Source organism: Echinops telfairi, unplaced genomic scaffold, assembly GCF_000313985.2.
Source record: "Echinops telfairi isolate 266 unplaced genomic scaffold, ASM31398v2 ScPeMD7_3533;HRSCAF=4204_1, whole genome shotgun sequence".
NCBI classification, from domain to species: Eukaryota; Metazoa; Chordata; class Mammalia; order Afrosoricida; family Tenrecidae; genus Echinops; species Echinops telfairi.
This window is the reverse complement of record NW_022107432.1, coordinates 21593189-21611317: the sequence shown is the minus strand read 5'-3', so window position 1 is coordinate 21611317 and position 18129 is coordinate 21593189. Positions and strand designations below refer to the sequence as shown.

Here is an 18129-nt window from a genome sequence, read left to right as displayed (position 1 = left end):
CCCCCAGGGAGGAGGTCACATGTAGATCCTTGTAATCTGTTCCCCCTTTCGAACCCACCCTCCCTCTACCTTCCCAGTATCGCCACTCACACCACGCCTGGTGGATTCTTAATGGTGGTCTTCAAGGGGTGTTTCTGAGGCCAAAATGGAGTGGGAGGGAGAAGGGCGTGCTGTGCAGTCGCCGCAGACAGTGGCCTCAGTTTCCTCTGGTATGTGATTGCCAGCTTCTCTTACAGACGGCTGATTGACAATGTTCTCATTCAGGTTACCCAGAGAAATAAACAAAAAAACACCAGATGGGGCGATATGTGGAGCTGGGGAAGTGAGCAGGGGAAAGCAGGATCTTTGATTGGAAAATTAATCTTAGTCCCGCTTTTACCTTTCAGACCACAGGTCTAAGGATCTGATGGGTAATAATGCCTGTGGACTTTGATCCATTAGAGTTTGGTTTCTTTCTGTGAAGTAAGTCACTTGGGGAGACTTGGTGACCCAGTGTTGTTGGCTGTTGTGGTTGTACCGACAAACTGCCAGCAGGGGGTGCGGTTGCTCTGTGTTGTAATTCAGAGTCAATGGGTTAATAGAACGTTCTGTTGTATAGGCTTCCGTTCTTATAAATGGCATGTAGCCGTGCCATTCTGATCTAAAGTCAGTATCACGATTGATTGGTAAGCCACTTGGAAAGCTTCCGTGAGCATTTATTTCTAAATACTTAGATCCCTCAGGTTGAAGAACTTTATTTGAGGTAGGTAAACTCTCTTCTCCCTCAAAAAGCAGGATATTTTGTGCTGTGTGAAATGAAAAAGCAAGCAAGCAAACAAAAGTCTTCCCTAACTGGCATTTGCACTAACTTTGACGGCAACAGATCAGTGTATCACAAAGTGCGTGGCGCCGGGAAGTGCAGGGGCTTAAACAGTTCTGTGTGGGACTGGCCTGTGAGGGAGCTTTGAACGGAAAGAGAACGGACCGCTGCTGCTCGTTTGGAGATTTATTTGGGTCATTTATGAGCAGCCATTAAAAACATGTGGTTCTCTTTGTTCAGCTCAGTACCAGGAACTGAAGTCTTCCGTTGAACTATTTTTGTTGAACGATTGGTGATTTTGGAAGAATCATAAAACAGGCTGAAGCAATTTTTCTCTTTTGACTCCTGGATAACTTACTTTATTGTTTGCCCAGCGAAACCAAAATGAGACTCGGTGTCCTCGAGCCAGTTGTGACTTGGGACAGAGGAGAGCTGCCCTGCGGGCTTCCCTAGTCTGTAATCTTCCCAGGGGCAGGCTGCCTGCCGCCTCCTCTCCTGGTGAGCCGCTCCTGACTTCAAACCCCTTTCCTTTGCGTTCTCAGCCTAGTGCTTCACCATGGTGCCACCAGGGCTCTTTGTAGATGTGTGTGTGATACCTTTGCCATCCAATCCACTCAGACTCCCTATCAGACAGGGTGGAACTGCCCCCCGGGGTGCCCAGTGCTGTCACCTTCACTGAAGATCACAGACTGCAGCATCTTTCTCCCTGGGACACCTGTGAGTTTAAATGGGCACGCTTTAGGTTAGCATCAGAGCATTTAAACATTGCAGTTACCCAATAGGATACTTTTAAAGAATACTTAATCCCATCCTTTAATCTAGTAAACTATGCTTATTTCAAATGAAAGTCTATTACATCTTTAAGAAGAAAAGGAACGCCAAGACCCAAACAAACAAATCCTCCGTTTTCTTTTATCCATCCCTAATTCAGAACTAGATTTCTCTTAGCTTATTTTAGCTTTTGAAGGCACCGTTCTACTGGTTTGAAATACATAAATATTTTATTTCAATTGTGGTAATTCTTTCATCATTTCTGCTGATTGCTAAATTATAAACATTATTCAGAGTTTGTTGTGGGGAAGGAACTCCAGTTAGACTGTATAAACGGAATGCCATACTGAAATGATCCCCTCACTGCTGAGTTTCAGAGAGCTGGGCCCGGCGAGCCCGAGTACCAGGGCTGCCAATGGAGGATTGATTTCGCTGCCATGAACTTTGGAGCAGTGAATCTAAATTATGGCCCTATCACAGCCCATCAAGCAAGATGAAATCCAGCTTTGTCGTGGTTGATGTCTCCTAAATGGATTTAAAAAATAGGCCCTGAGGTTTATATTGGAGTTAGTTTTTGAGCCATAACTCATGATCTGTCCCCCTCCCCCATTAATATATGAAATTTAGAACTTAAGCGAAAATCCTTAAGATACTCATTTGAAGCGAATGGAACCATCTCAGATTTCCTGTGGAATGTGATGGGGGCACCAGGGGTCTGGTCAATAGAAAATAGCATCAGAATGCAGGCAGAGATCAGCGGAGCAGGAAGTGGGAAAGACTTGGGAGTCCTTGCCTGGGCTGGGTATTTTATGCTGCTGTGGAGGCAGGCTGAGCCTGAGAACCCTGCCAGAAAGGGGCACGTTGTGAAAGCCGTGCCTGCTGTGGCGGTTGGTGCATGGCAGCCGAGAAACCTGGGCTGCGGTGCCCTCTGCGGGCAGTCGGGTACAGTGGGGAGCCGAGTGACTGCTGTGGACAGTGGTGCCCCTGGAACAAACCAGAGCTCTTTCTGTTCGGTGTTCTGTTGATTTCTCTTTCTTTCTCAAGTAGCTGAAATTCATTTTAGACACACCTTTATCAAATGGTGAAAGGCAGAGTGTGGTTAGTACTTGGTATAGTCCTGCATCTACTATATGCAGACCCTGGCTAGGCCGTGGGGACACAGCTCTGGAGAAGGCAGCCCTATCTGGGAAGTGAGCACTGCACGGGGAGAACCTCCTTTCCAGATGATGCCAGCCAGATACATGAGTCATACCGTATTGGGGAAGTGCAAATAGAATTTGAAGTGTTCTAATTTGTTTCCACTTTAAGTGGAAATAGGAAATCATCTGAAGACATAATTATTTTGAGTGAAATAATTTCCAGTAGGTGCAAAAGTGAAACGAGAACTCTGAATTTTGGCCTGCCATTAAATTTAATAGTATTTGAAATAGTATTTGAACTGCTGTGTGTTGAGGAAGTTTGGCCGAAGAGTGGGTTTTGTCGTGTTAGCTGTAAAAATGGAAAGGCTTTCCTTAGAGATGGAAACTAGGTCCAGAAGTAATACTTCTCCCAGCGTTTTACTGGCACAGTCGACTTTGTCAAGAAACACTAGTTGACATTGACTTCTTGGAAGTAAAGTCTCTTAAAGAACACGAGATAACACATTCAGAATCCTGCTGCATGTGTTTGTAGAACTCCACAAGGGCCTCTGACTTTACTGAGCGCTATACTTCAGCACAACTGGCTGCACAGGGGATGCAGTTCTCCCAGTGGTTGCCATTCTAGAGTCAGATATTTTTGGATAGGGGGAAAAGTTTCCCTTAGCACTTTAACCCTTTCAAGACCAAATTATTTTCTTCTTGGATTCCTCCTCCCACCCCCACCCTTTGGTCACAGTTATATTTTCAGTAACAGAAAGCAATTTGAAATGGGGGAAAACTTTTTTTTTTTTAAGTAAAACTGATTTTGACATAATGGGATACATATGCCCCATGGGGTCTCTGGTGCTGTGGTTATTGGGATGAATTCTGTTTCTTCAGATTTATATAAACGCCTCCCCTGCCCCCAGCCAGGTGGGTAGCAGCTTCCCACCAAACCCTGGAGATGAAAACTGTAGGTGGGTACTGTTGTGTCATTGGTCAGGAAGGGGTGGAAGCTTGCAGGCTGGGGTGAGAGTTGGGTCGGTGAGGACTTCTGAGAAGAGTGCTGGATGGTGTAGTGTCTCAGCAGGTGTCAGCTGTGTGCCCCGTGCGTGCGTGGAGAGTCGCTCACGTGGAGTGAGGGCAAGGAGTCTGCAGTACTTTAGAATACTTTCTCCCCTCACCACACGCTTGCTCTCTGCCGGGGCCTGAAAGGCAGTACAGTTTGCCCCGGCTTATGAATGAGCAGTGTTCTAAGTCTTTCCGTGCATTGAATTGTAGGTTAGTCCAGATGGGTGCGCAGCGTTCTTAATTGACCTTACTTAGTACAAGACCTGGTGGTGGTAGTGGTTAAGCATTGGATTGCTAACCACGAGATTGGTAGTTCGAACCCACCAGCTGCCTCACAGGAGCAAGGTGAAGGTGTGTGCTTCTGTAAAGAAACCCTCTGGGGCCATTGCACCCTATCCTTTATGGTCACTTGATGGCAGGTGGTATGAGTCAGTGCAAGAAGAGGCTGGAAGCCTGTTTTGTCATTTGAAAGGTGCAGATTCAGCAAGTGAGATGATGTTGACGAAGAATTTATTGTTAGTAGGAGCTGGTTGGTTCAATAATTTTTAAGGTGGGGGCAGATTTAAGGACCAGTAGGAGTTGCCTGCGCATGCCCCACCCAGGGCTCACTGGACTAGATTTCCTAGTTGTCTCTAGCAAGAGTCTCCCAAGAGCTGAACCAGAGAGATCTTGGTACAACCAGGCTGCTTCTGTTTTGTCTTGGTATTGGGTTGAATTCGTTTCATGCAAGTCCTGTGGTTCACGTCCTCATTGACACAGATGTGCATCTTTGCTCTGAGGCTGTGCATGTTTATGTGGGAATTGTTAGGCGTTGTTTCCTTCTCAGGTTAATGTCTGGAACCAGGAATTCAGTTGGTTACTAGTAAGGAGTCATTGCCGGTCATTTAGCTATCTTTTTTTTTTTTTAGCAATTGTTTTATTTGCTTACATGAAATTAGGCAAATACTCACATTCTGACTTAGCTATGTGGCCCTCACTAACCCCGAGAGTGTAATGCTGCGAGCAGTGCAGGGGCAGAGGGGAAGCCCTCCTGGGGTTTTGTTTGCCTGCAAGCATTTTGGGGATTGAACCACCTCTTTACTCTTGCTGCATGTTGGGTGTGGAACTGTGCAGCCTGTATTGAGAATACCCTCAAACTCATTTTTCCACTGGCAAAAGGTTCTGCAGTGGCCCCTAAGCAAAGCGTCTCGGCCAGGGCTGCTCTCGCTGTTCAGAACCTCGCAGTGACAGACCTCACTGAAGCCAGTACGGCGACCCAGGGATAATGTGCTTATTTTGGAATTACTTAAGCTTCGTAGCCTTAACAAACTTAGTGAGCTTGAAAGTAACAGTCACACTTTTATAAGTCCCATACAGCCCCCTTTTGTAATGACCCGAGGAAGCACTTACCCGAGGTTCTACTGATTCATCTCCTGGGGACCATCCGTTTTCCATTGGTCTCTGGCCAGTCTTTTTCAGACAGTTTCTCTTCTATGCATTTAAGAAATAACATGTGTAGGCATTTTTCTAAAAATAATACCTGTGCTTTGTGGAAAATTTGAAAGAACTAGAAAAATACAAGGAAGAAAATAGGTAATCCCTAAGCCTACCATCCAGACAAAATCACCTTCAACTTTCTGGGAGTGGTGGGGGTGGTGTGGTGTCGTGTGTGTGTGTGTGTGTGTGTGTGTATTTTTTTTTCTTCTTTTCCTTCTGTGTAGGTAAAGAGAGGAAAATATATTAAAATGACATTGGAGCCATTATGTACTACTTTTAAAATGGAATAGTTTACTTAAAAAGAGAATTTTTTTTAACAAAAAAGAGAAACCTGATTGCTCTTCTCATTTAAAAATCTTTGGCAAAGATTAGCTTTGATCGACAAGTAATGACATCAATTATATTCCACTGTACCTCTTAAAAAATTCCTAAATGTAACCTTTCCCCCCTCTATAAAATATTTTTGAGAGTTTTATAGATTGTTAAAAATGAAAGAATTAGACATTTTTGGATATGCATGGGGAGGGGAGTGACGGCTTTCTTATAGGTGCTGGAGTGGAAGCCTCCAGGTTTAATGAACAGATGACAGGCAGCCGCTGATGAAGGCCCTGCTTGCTTGCATGCTTTGTTTGTGAGGGGCTGACTTTCACATGCATTTGCACTGCCTGGGCCCCGTCTGGAAGGGGCTTGGCTGTGGATTTTCAAGTCGGACAGCTGCATAGTTCCATCACTGACTGGCCTGGGGCCCAGGGCAAGTTAAGTAGTCTCCATAGATCTCACATTTCCTGGTCTTTCGTTTGCTGCCTTCTAGTGTCTGGGAGTCCCTGGGTAGTGCACATGATTAAGTGCTCTACTCTTAGTCAAGAGGCTGGTGTTTCAAACCCACCTCGCGGTGACTCAGAAGAGAGGTAGTTCACAGCCCTGCACCCCGTGCAACGGTTCTGCTCCTCACCCGTGGGTGGTTATGGGTGAGAACTGGTTCACTTGCCACTCACAGTAACCGCTGTGGTCTATGTAATTGTGGACTTTCATTTCATGTTACACATTTTGATGTATTGAAATAGTTGACGATACTTAAATTTTTAATATGGCCTTTATTTCATTGTGTTGAGTCTTCATGGATAGCGTCTTAAGTTAACACAACATTTGGTCTTTATTGTAGATACTAAACTAGATTTTTAAAAACAGCGTTTATTGTAGGAGTTTTCAAATATACCCAAATATAGACTCATAGACTAGTATAATGAATGTTCCTGTGTCATCTGTGACCACCGTCAAATCATAGCCGCTCTTGCTCAACTGTTAACTCTCCTTCTCTTGCCTGGATCATTCTGAAGCACGTCTCTGACTCTGACTTCATGCTGTAGTAGAGAATTATGGTGCATAATATCTGCCAGCTTGGTGTCTCGACACCTTTTTTGCTTCTATTTATTTTCATTTGTCTCTAGTTTTAAATTGAATTTTGCTGCTTTATGTTGGATGCAGTCAACTTTAATTATATCCAGGGTTGACCTACTTAAAATTACCAATAGGGACAGTGAATTTATTTTATTTAAAATTATTTAAAAGTTTTGGGCTGAAGACATGGCCAAAACAGTAGTGACTTGTAAGTTTCCATCATAATCATATTTAGGAGACTTGTTTGGTGATCAGAGCGAAGTATTTAATCCTACCTCCACCACTGATTTTCATAGATGTAATGTGGATCCATAAGTACAAATAAAATTTTGGAAAGCACATATTTGAGACGTTTTGGTAAATCAGTTATAAGGTATATAAGTTGTCTTTCAGGGCAGTTGGCTAATATAACAACTCACATAATCGACCATCTCACTATTGGACATTTTGCATTTGCAACAGTAATTTAAAAAACCTATTGACTATTTTGTGTATTAATGTACATTGGACAGTAATGAACACTGAGCCCCGAGGTCAAAGTCGTGCTGGCGGGCAGTGACGGTGTCAGCGAGGCTGGGTCATGATTTGAAGGTCTGGCAGTTACGTGATGATGAAGTCACCTTCCAGTTTTGCATCATGGTCTGGTCTTTGGAACCTGGTCATGTTGCTAAGTGAGGAGCAGGGGTGATGTTTTTCTTTCTAGGAAGCAACTGGATATATGGATCTGGTTACATCAGAGCCCAGTTTTCCATGTTTCTTTGTGTTTTAAACAATATGACCTTATACTCAACGAGACTTCGCTGTTGGTTCTCTGTGTGGTGGAGAGGGGAATTGGACCTGAGTGGAAGTCGTCCTGGTCCATGTCTGCATGTTTATTTCATGTTTGTGATTTTATTTATTGGCTGGAGTAAGGTCAGAGGTAATAGGTTAGTTTGGGCTATGATAGATTTAGCATTTTATAAATTAAACATACACACAACTTCCTTTACATTTTTGTAGATCAGATATCAATGTAAGATAACCAAGAAACTTAAAATGATTACTAAAAGCTGTAATCTGGTTTTGTTTGTTTGTTTGTTTTTGTTATTTGACTAAACTAATTTCCCCCCATACTTACCCTTGTTCACCTGCAGTTTATTTCCCTACTTCCTTGGAATCTTAGCACACTGTTTGAGCCAGGAGACTTTCAGAAAATTTGAACAGACTCCAGTAAGCTGAATTAAGTAAAATTGTTGGCATTAAATGGAAAACTGCGCCTTTGGAGTTTTAAAAGTCTCTGGTGGTTTTGGAATAATAAGTGCCTATATATGAGGCGAGGTTCCCAAATTAAAAGCCCACTGCCTTTGCGTCAGTTCTGACTCAGCAACAGAGAAGGGCTGCTTCATAGGGTTTCTGCGACCGTCCATCTTTATGAGAGCACGCAGACTCATCTTTCTCACGCAGAGTGGCTGCTGGGCTTGAACCACCACCTCCTGGCTAGCAGCCCAGCACTTAACCCAGTGGGGCACTAGGGGTCTTTCCCAGCTATAGGGTATCGGTAGTAACTACGTGCACCTTGATATCGATTAAACACTTCCTGAGCATAAATACTATTTACTGTTAAATCAAATTGGGAATTGAATCTGGAGCATCAGATGGTAGCTAGTTATCTTACCCAAATGATAATTTGTGTGACTAAGTTTCTAAAAGTACTATATGTATGAATTTGAAATTGTATGCTGTTGAGATTTGCTAGCCGAGTGTGTGTGACTGAGTGTCTAACATTGGGTGTTCTTAGCATGAACTGTGTTAGGGGCTTGAACAGTGTTCGCATGAGCAGTTAGTGTTCTTTTCATGAACAGTATTAGGGGCTTGAGGGAACTCAGATTGAGTGGTCCACTTACTGGAATGGCGATGGGCCGGTGGACGTGTGTCCAGAAAACAGCCGACCCTGCGCTCTGTTGAGGTCGACCAAGGCGGCTCCCCATTCGATGGTCTTCTAGAGGCATGGCCAAATGGGACATGTTTTTCCCCCTTTGGGTTTTATGTCAAATTTAGGGTTATAAGATTGTAAAGATGATCTTCTAGTAATCTTAATTGCAGGAGGAGTTAACATTTTGATCACAACTGTGGTACATTAATCTGGTACAGTAGATGCAATTAGCTATTTAAAGTGTACTAGCTGCGTAATGCACAAGTACATCTTTTGAAAGCCAGTTGCTGAAGCTGAGCTGTAGCTAGTCCCAACCCAGTGCAGACAGTCAGTAGTGAAAGTCCTTTTTAGAACGCCTAGGTGAGCCGCCGTTCCTGTCTGTGAATTCCAAGCAGGCTTTGGCGGGAATCTGGGGTGCCGTTATGATCAGCGCTTTTCCAGAACTGGTCTGTGAAGCCCTGCAGGTGCAAGGCACACCCTTTCAGAGCCCCATTTTGTGTTGTGGGAGTCACGCCATCAGGAGCACTCGGACTTGGGCCTTGAGGTGCAGACTGACAGACGTGCCAGCAGTGCCGACGTGGCCTGCTCTGCAGCTTGTGTTCCCATGTGTGTCCCTGTGTTCTCTTCCCAACCCCAGATCAACAGAGGCCACATGACAACGGAGGCCAAGAGAGCGGCAAAGATGGAGAAGAAGATGAAGATTTTGCTTGGGGGCTATCAGTCTCGGGCCATGGGGCTCATGAAACAGTTGAATGACTTGTGGGACCAAATTGAGCAGGCGTACTTGGAGTTACGCACTTTTGAGGAACTCAAAAAACACGAAGATTCCGCTATCCCCCGGAGGCTCGAGGTAACATTACTGATGGTTGATGGCTTTGCCACCCTGCCAAGAAAGAGCCGGAGAAGCTACAGATTGTTTCCTCCTTCCTCTTCTCTCTCCTCTTCCCTTTGTGCCACGCGGCTCCATCTGATGCTGCTAGGGTTTGGAGTTTTCCAATGAGAAGCCACAGCTTTTGACTTTTCCAGTTGAGAGTTGCCTCTGTGTTGGGGCATGCATCGATACAAGAGCTGCTAATCCCCCCATTTTCTGTTTGTGTGTGTAGATACACATGGAATGGACTTTGTAACCCATGTGACCTGTGCCCCTTGAAGCTTAATTGCTTCCCATTCGCACAGCTCTCTTAAGTACCTTAAACACCACCACCAACACAGAATGCTGGGAACAGAGCTAGGCGTTCCAGCGCTGCCAGTTCCCTTGGCCAGTTTCCCCTTACCTGCAAGTGCACGCAGGCGCCTCTGCTCAAGAAAGGGCTGCCAGCAGGTGCACTTGTGGGTACTGATGGGGGCCGGTCGTGGCCTGTTGATGTGAGGTAGCAGCAGGTTTTTACCAGAGGGCAATCTTAGGACCAAGTCAAAGAAGGGCCGCCGTGCAGTTTTTATAGTATAAGTATTTTCTGTGTTTGTTTCTCTCTGGAAAATAGCTAATCTCTTAAGATCATCCATGATGGATCGAACATTTTTTCCACTATACTGAACAGGTGAAGTGATTGTTTCATGTGTGTGTCTCGCAGTGTCTTAAGGAGGATGTTCAGCGGCAGCAGGAGCGAGAGAAGGAGCTGCAGCACCGGTACGCGGACCTGCTGCTGGAGAAAGAGGACTGCCGGTCCAAGTACTGAGGCGCGGCTGCCCGGCCCCGAGGCTGGACCCGGCTCCTCGCCACTGACCTTCTGCCCACCAGCCGTGGGCTCTCAGCTGTTTTGTTTTCAACGATACCCATCTTACAAAGTCTGCGTATGAAGATTTTAACCCCACAGAACGTTTTAAGGTTTAAATTATAAAGATGCTCATTCTTCTAGCAGTACCATATTTGCAAAAATTTTAAGTTTGGGCCTTCAATTAAAAAAAGAAAAGAAAAGCCTGATTTCCAACTTGTCTGTCAGTAAACTCTTAAATAAAAACACAACATAAATAAAAAAGACTATAGCCTTTTGTTTGAGGTAATTAGACACTTAGAGCCCCCAGAAGCCTGCTGGTCTCTGTCCTTTGCCCTATTCAAGGAGTAACTCAAGGGTACTTGCACCTTAAATTCTGAGGAGGAGGCAGTCCTTTCCACAGACCAGTTCAGCAAGGACGGCCCATTGTTCAAGACAGACTCTAAATAGCTCAGCACCCTCCTCCCAGTCTCGGTGTCCCTGCCTCAGACAGTGGAGCATTCCTCTGAAACCTTTCATGAGCTGAGTGACCGTTCCCGGACCAGAAAGCACAGCCAATACCAGCCCAGCCCCTACTCTCAGTGTCCGCAGGCATGGAGCTCTGGTGGGAGGGCCGAGTGTTGTCCCCGGGAGACTCCATTCTGTGCTCTCTCCATCAGCTGACTGACATGGCTTCCCTGTGAGAGCTACCCCCTGTGGAGTATTGCTGAAGGCCAAAGATTCTGATCCGGTCTCTAACCCCAGGCAGCCTCTTCCCTGCCTAGTAGCTGCTTACATGCGTTAGGCATCAGGACTTGAAAGATTTAATTTTTTTCAACCTGTTGTGAGTTAATGAAGACAATTCATAAATGAGTTTCAGCAAGACCACTGAACGTGTTAGAGTGCTGCAGTTAGCTTCACAAGTCAAAAGGCCCAAGTGTAGCATGCGAGCATTCGGAGGAGCTTTGGTGGTGGTCTAACCACAAAGTCAGCAGTTCGAAAGCATCAGCCGCTTCTTGGAAGAATGACAGGGCTTTCCACTCCCATAGAGAGTGAGTCTTGAAAACTCGCAGGGGGAGTTCTACCCAGTCCTATAGAGGCACCAGGAGTCGGCATCAACCTGATGGTAGTGAGCGACCAGATTTTCAACCCATTGGGAGAGTCTTTGTTTTTAATAAGGGAGTTAAATCTATTGGCCTTTATGGTAATTACCGACATTAATCCTCTGAAATCAGGTTTTTGACTTCTCATTCATTCCTGTCATTCCTAAGTGGACTGTCATTTTCTGCCTTTGACTTTCCCAGTGAGCTAGAAATCCTGTCACCAGTTTTACAAATGATACTGTATCCTTTAGGGTTCAGGGTGTAGTCTGTAGAAAGAAACGGGGCCACCTGAGACAGGCTGGAGTCGCAGCAGAGGTGGGGCATGCCCCCAGCCATGTGGCAAAGGACTGTGTGGAAGGGGGTGGGTCATGTCTGGAAGAGCCCATCCCCTTGGCTCTCAACATGGAGCGCCAGTCTTCATTGGAGAGGGTGTCTTGCAGCCCGCCCACTGGCTGGAGGAGTTTGCTGAGGCCCACCACCTGGTGGGGTGGGCAGACAGGTGGTGCTCACCTGGCCTGGAAGTCACTTGCTGGGCTGTCTGTTAAGCTTGGAGGAAAGCTGCTGGCTAAGGCGCATGAGAAACTACCCGCTGCTTGTTTCCCTGCTGTCACTGACAGAGGAGCCTCCTAGCCCATGCTGACAGGTGGTAGACTAGAAGAAAATCCCCAGAAACCCATATGTGTAAGAGAGAGTTTTATATAGAGGGTAAGTGCACATCAAGAAAACATCCCAACCCAGTGCTGCCCAAGCCCACAAGTCCAACATCAGCCCATATGTCCAACACCAATCCACAAAGTCCTCCATCTCACAAAACACACGCGATGATGCCAACTGCAGGAGGAAAGTCAAATAAGTGAGCGTGTAAGCATCTCAGTGCTGGCAGGGGTCTCTACACGGCTGCTCCAGCACCCAGGGCTGCATCGGGGCAGGTCCATGTGGCTTCTCCTTGGGGATGCCTTGGAGGAAGTGAGCTTTGCCAGCTGAAGCAGGGAACTGCTAAGGCAGCTGCACCCTGGTCCGACCATCAGAAAGCAAGAGACCCGAGAACCGGAAAGACGAAGCTCACTGAGCCCTTTATCTCTCCACCCTTCAATTAACTCCACATGTGTGTATCGGCCAGGTTGGCACAATAAACTTGATCTCAGGTGGTAATTAGGGCTGGGCATGAAAGCCCCGAGCCAGGAGTGTTGCTCCTTCCCCTGTCTGTGTCCGTCCTTCTGGCGTGCTGACAATGTATTAGCCGTTAAGATGGTAAGTGCTTTTATCTTTAAACTTAATACATCTTTTCAAGCACTCAGTTTTGATTTTAAATGTGGCGAAATACCAGAAACATCCATTCCGGCGCCCCCATGCCTTATCTTGCAACCCAGTGTGTCTCAGAGTGCTGATGGCTGAGTTCTCCCGACCTAGCCCAACCTTTCTCACATGGAGCCAGGGGTGGGAATCAATCTCCCACCTATTGGTTAGTTGTTAAATAGGTGGACTCACATAAACAAGAGCTCTTGGGGACCTCTTGTCTTGTGTGGTTAGATGGGCCCTGCTCCCCAGTCCCTGGTTCCAGCTGTGGTTCCGACTGGGAAAGGGCAGTGGGGCTGCTGCCGGTGTCTTCTGCATGCACGGACTCCTTCCCTCCCCGGCCGTCTCCAATTCCTGGGCCTCCCTCTGATCCCTGGGCCTGCGTTGGCAGCAGCAGCGGGAGGGACATATTAGGTCTTGCTGTTCGGAAGTCACGGGCCTGTGCCTCCCTGCCCCATCCTGGAGAGGTGTATAAAAGAGGGTCAGATGAGAACCCTAGCCCTGGAGTGCAGACAGGAATTGTCCTGTGGAGAAGGGGCTTGCTCAAATAACAAAGCTGGTGTCCAAGCTGAGCCCAGAGCCCACGCCTTGTTTTCTTCCACCACGTTCAGCTGCCTTCCTAAAACCAGACCACCGCCTGAACGCTCCCTGGTCTTTAAAGCAAACAACACTATAGGCTGCACCTAGTAAACCTTGGGGATTCCTCACTCTGAGCACTGGGATAAACGGAAGGGTCAAAGAATCCACCTCGAATTCCTGACTCCTCAGGGAAGGTTCTACACCCAGGGAGGAAGTATTTTTGAAGTGAAAATAGTGGAAGCAGTTGTCACCCTTTCCCACGAAACATCACCAGAGACTCTGTCCCTACACGCCCCCAGTTCCCTGTCCTCCTCCCGCCTTGCAGAGAACATTCAGCTGCACGTACCTGAAGACTGTCCTTGTGTAATAAAATGGTAAGAGAACAGAAGTTGGGCCAGATCTTAAAGCGCTGCATACGGCCTACCTCTGGAGGTTTATCATGGGTTAACCGGAAGATGAAGCCGATTCTCTGCACTCAGAAGAGCCCTGGTTGGAAACCTTAATACTTGGCCCAAGGTGGAATGGTTCCACGTACCAGTAGGTGGTGGTGGTGGTGGGGTGGTTCCATCACCTCACTCCAAGGAAAACCTCCTTTCTCCAACTGTAGCAACAGAAATCGGGGTTGCCAACTGGAGTTTTGCAGCGGCCAGTGTCTGCCCCCAAAGTGGTCTCGGTTGGTTCTCGTGATCTGGTGGGAGGAGGAGCTTGGCAGCCTTGTTTCCTCTTGGGGTTGACCTGGCCGCTAAGCGAGGGACCTGGTATGAGCAAGCGCCCTCATCTCTGCCTGAGGAGTTAGGAAGGGTCCGCGTGGATGGGCAGCGAGGAGCATCCAGAGGGCTTACGCCTTGGAGACTGGAGCTGAGGGAAGGCAGAGGGGGAGCACACGAGCCACAGGAGGGGCCCTGGGCAGCGTGCCCTAGAGAAGCTGTCGTTTCCTGGGAGAAAGTGCACAGCATCTACCTTCCCTGCAGCTCAGAAGTGGGGCTCCTGCTTGTTTATTTTCAGTGATTGCTTGGATGGAGTCAGACGTTTTGTCCTGGCTTTCATAAGACTCAAGTCCGAAACGACCCGTCCGAGATGCTTGCTCAAGGAAGTGGTGGCCCACCTCTTCCAAGCCCCCTCCTTCCCTCTTCCCTCCCTCCCTCTTCCTTCTGGTTGGAGCCAGCATACCACAGCCCAAGTGCCACCAAGTGGTCAGACGAGGAATTGCTCGTAATTAAATCTGGGAAGCCTTCCATGTTCACCCCATCAGTATCCCAGCACATTTGCTTTTCTTGAACTACTTATTATTAGGTGCGTTTCAAAGGTAACACTAGATGCTAAAATCCCTCGTGGATAGCAACGAGATGAAGGCAATGAATTTGCTTGGTGGCAGTACCATAGCAGATACACGGAGAGAAAACTCAAACACACCTGTCTGAGAAAGGGGTGCTCACCCCACTGAGGCTTGAGTCTCCCAGGAAGACAGCTTGTGAGGGATGGAGGCGGCCCGATGGCTTGGGAAAGCTGTGCTATCTGGCCCTGGTGCAACAAAAAAGTCCACTCCACCCCTGTGGAATGGATTCTGACTCATGGCCACCCTGTAGGCGGGGTCGAACTGCCCCTTAGGGTGTCTGAGGCTGTCAATCTTTACCACAGCAGATGGCCGCCTATGTCTCCCAAGGAGCCGCTGGTGGGTTCGAACCTCCCACCTGGAAGTTAGCAGTGTAACGTCTAACCATCAGCATTCCCTGAGTAGGACTGAGTGCACCACTCGGTCATTCGCTTTTGTGGCCAGTGAGTTCATTCTGACTCATAGTGACCCCATAGGGCAGGGTAGACCGTCCCTGTGGGTTTCCGGAGACTCTAACTCTTTATGGGAATAGAAAGCCTCATTGTTCTCCCGAAGGGAGGCTGGTGGTTTCGAACTGCTGACCTTGCCGTTAGCAGACCAACACAGAACCCCTCTGCCACTGGGTGCCTTGAGGGTGACAGGAGGAGGCAAAACAGTGTGCACCTCTGTCTCCAGCTGTGGCTGTTCTGACTGTGCTGGCGTCGTCTCAAGACCTTGCCCCCCATAGCTCCCTGGGAAGTCATGCACTTTGTCCGGGCACACTGTGACAGCTTCCTGGGGTCCCCTATGGGGCACCCTGTCCTGAAGGTCTCGGGGTTCAGGCTCTGGAAAGAGTGACCTGGGGGTGGGCTGCAATGGGCGTGGAGAGGAGCCAGGAAGATGGGTGGGGAGGGCTGCAGGGGAGTTCCCTGGGAGGTGCGGCCCCCTAGGCTGGGTGCCTTGGGAGACAGGCTGGCATCAGCTTCCAGAAGGGCACAGCTCTGAAGGTGCTACTCTGCAGGCCTATTTCACACCTATGGGATCCCGGAGAGAGAGAATCCACCCTACAGCAACGATCCCCTGGGACAGATGGAGGATGGAGAGGGCATCCCTGAGCCAGCAGGAGTCAAATGGTTTGGGACAAAAGTGGAAGCATCTGCCTTCCGTGAAGATGTCCAGCAGGCCTGGGGAAGGGCGGCCTGCGGGTTGTTATGGAGATTGGAGTGGTCCTCACTCGTGAAACATCTTATAGTAGGACTTTTATTTGTATTTTATTATTAAAACAGCATAAACTTACATAAGTATGGGTATAATCATCACACACACCGGTGGAAATGATGATTAAATAAAATGACTTGTTACAGAACTAGGTTACAGGCATCATTCACTCTGTGAGGCTGAGTTCTCTAGAGAAACAAAACCAATGACCATCCTTTGTGGATGAGAATAAGCTTTATTTCGAGAAGTGATTTTCTATCAAGGTATCCCAAGATATGAAAATAACAACAATAATAATAATTTATAATTTATCAGGGGGAAAGAGGGGAAAAAAGAGGAGCTAATACCAATGGATCAATAGAAAGTAAGTGTTTAGAAAATGATGATGGCAACATATGTACAAATAGGCTTGATGCAATTGATGTATGGATAGTTATAAGAGCTGCAAGAGTCCCCAATAAAATGATCTTTTAATAATTAAAAAAAAGACCTGGCAATCTAAAATGGAATGAAATAAAATTAAAGCAAAACAGCTATTGAAAACCCTAAAAGAAAAAAAAGGTCTCCCAGCCCAGCCCAACTGAAGTCCCTAGGTCCTAGCCGAACCCTCTCGAGACTCCCGTGCTGCCGACCGGTGACGCAGAAATGGGAAGTCTGATGCAGGGTGTGGATCACAGGCCGGTGGGAGCAGAGGGACGTGGGTCCAAGGCCTGTGGAAACACAGTGGGGCGCTGACAGCCCTCAGAGTTGGGTGGTCAGAGACCAGCAAGCAGGAAGGCAAAGGGGCCGAGAGAGGGGGAGGGATCCCCTGTGTCTCTCTTATCAAAAGGCCACTCCTCCCAGGAGGCCTCACCAGGCTGTGACCTGATTGACAGGTTGGACTCCACCCATCCACAAGTGCAAGTGGACATACAATCTAACGGTCACGTCCTATACATTACCGTATGAGCAGACACATGTGCATTCTATTGCTGTTGAGGAGCCCTGGTGGCACGGTGGGCTGCTTGTTGGGCTGTGAACCACAGGGTCAGCAGTTCAAAACCACCAGCCGACCCTCAGGAGGAAGATGGGGCTTTCTACTCCCATGAAGAGTTACCATCTCAGAAGCCCACAGGGGTAGGTCTGCCCTGTCCTACAGAGTTGCTGTGAGTCAGAATGGACCTGTGGTGCTGGGCTTTGAGCTTATATGTTGTTATTCTGGATTATGTTACATGCAGTTACGTAGTCCTGACAGTTTGAATTTAGTAAGCGCTTGGCATACAAGGACAAAAGGACACCACCACCCCTACCACCCGTACCTTGTTGCCACCCCTTGTCTGTCAGTCTGTCATGCTGTGGTGGCGTGTGTGTTGCTGTGATGCTGGAAGCTCTGTCACTGGTACGTCAAATGCCAGCAGGGTCACTGAAAGCGGACGGGTCTCCGCGGAGCTTCCAGACTAAGAACAGCCGATGGAGAAGGACTTGGCTCCTCACTGGGCTCCGGCGTCGGAAGGATCGTGAGGGTGGATGGCGCGGGGCGCGCAGTGTTTTGTTCGGTTGTGTGTAGGGCCTCTGTGGCTTTGACTCTAAGGAAACAGAGAGGTGCAGGCGTTCTAGGATCTGGGCTGTCCTTGGAGAGAGGGAGTGCTTGACAGGGCCACCTGCATCCTCTCACCTCCCACTCTGAGGTGGAGTTAAGAGAGAGAACAGGGGAGAAGAAAGGGGTGACACAGCCCTCGTGATTGGTGGTAAAGTCAGGCGGAGGCTCATGCTAACAGTGGCTTCTGGGCAGCCCTCTTCTGGGCCACTGGCAGTTTGCAGAGCAGATCCGCCCAGGCCACTGCCGCTGACCACTTCAGGTACAGAGGTGAGCAGGAAAGAGGCCCGTCCGTCCATACACAGGGCTTCAGAAAGTCCATGGAGAATGGAATGAGAAGAAATGGAATTTCTTTTAAAAGCCCCCTCCTACTGTCATGAACCAGCCTGGGTACGCCTTCGTCTCTGGACCCCGAGAATTAGAGGGAATCCCTCCATTTAGAAACCGGAGCGACGAGGAGGCACTGCCCTCTGGCCATTTCCACTACGATGAAGTAAATTGCGGATGGCCCGTGTCACGGTGCGCGCTGCATTCCCAAGAGCAGCCCCAGCTGGGCGCTGGGCGCGTAGTGACAACATCGTTCAGTGAGTAGTAAGGGTCAGCTAAGGACGCCCAGGATGGAATCGCAGACTGGACAGGGAGGAGAGGGAGATGGGGCAGATAAAGTCGAATTGGTATCCTGAGGCCTGGTGGGCTTTGGGGAGCAGCGAGAGGAGGAAGGTTATTGTCCAGGGTGGGGGTGGGGGTGAATGAACTGCATTCTGGGCACAGATAATTATAATGTCTTTTCACCCATGAGAGCCCTGGTG

General features: G+C 48.0%; 1 protein-coding gene across 1 annotated transcript in view; it reads left to right on the top strand.

Moving 5' to 3' along the window:
- Window positions 1–10505, top strand: part of CDC5L (cell division cycle 5 like) — a 50089-nt gene extending 39584 nt beyond the window's left edge. The window contains exons 14-15 of the mRNA XM_030886907.2: window positions 9183–9395; window positions 10117–10505. Of these exons, the coding sequence (XP_030742767.2) occupies window positions 9183–9395; window positions 10117–10221 (318 nt within the window). The 3' untranslated portion in view covers window positions 10222–10505. The remainder of the gene's footprint in view (window positions 1–9182; window positions 9396–10116) is intronic.
- The last annotated feature ends 7624 nt before the right edge of the window (window positions 10506–18129 follow it).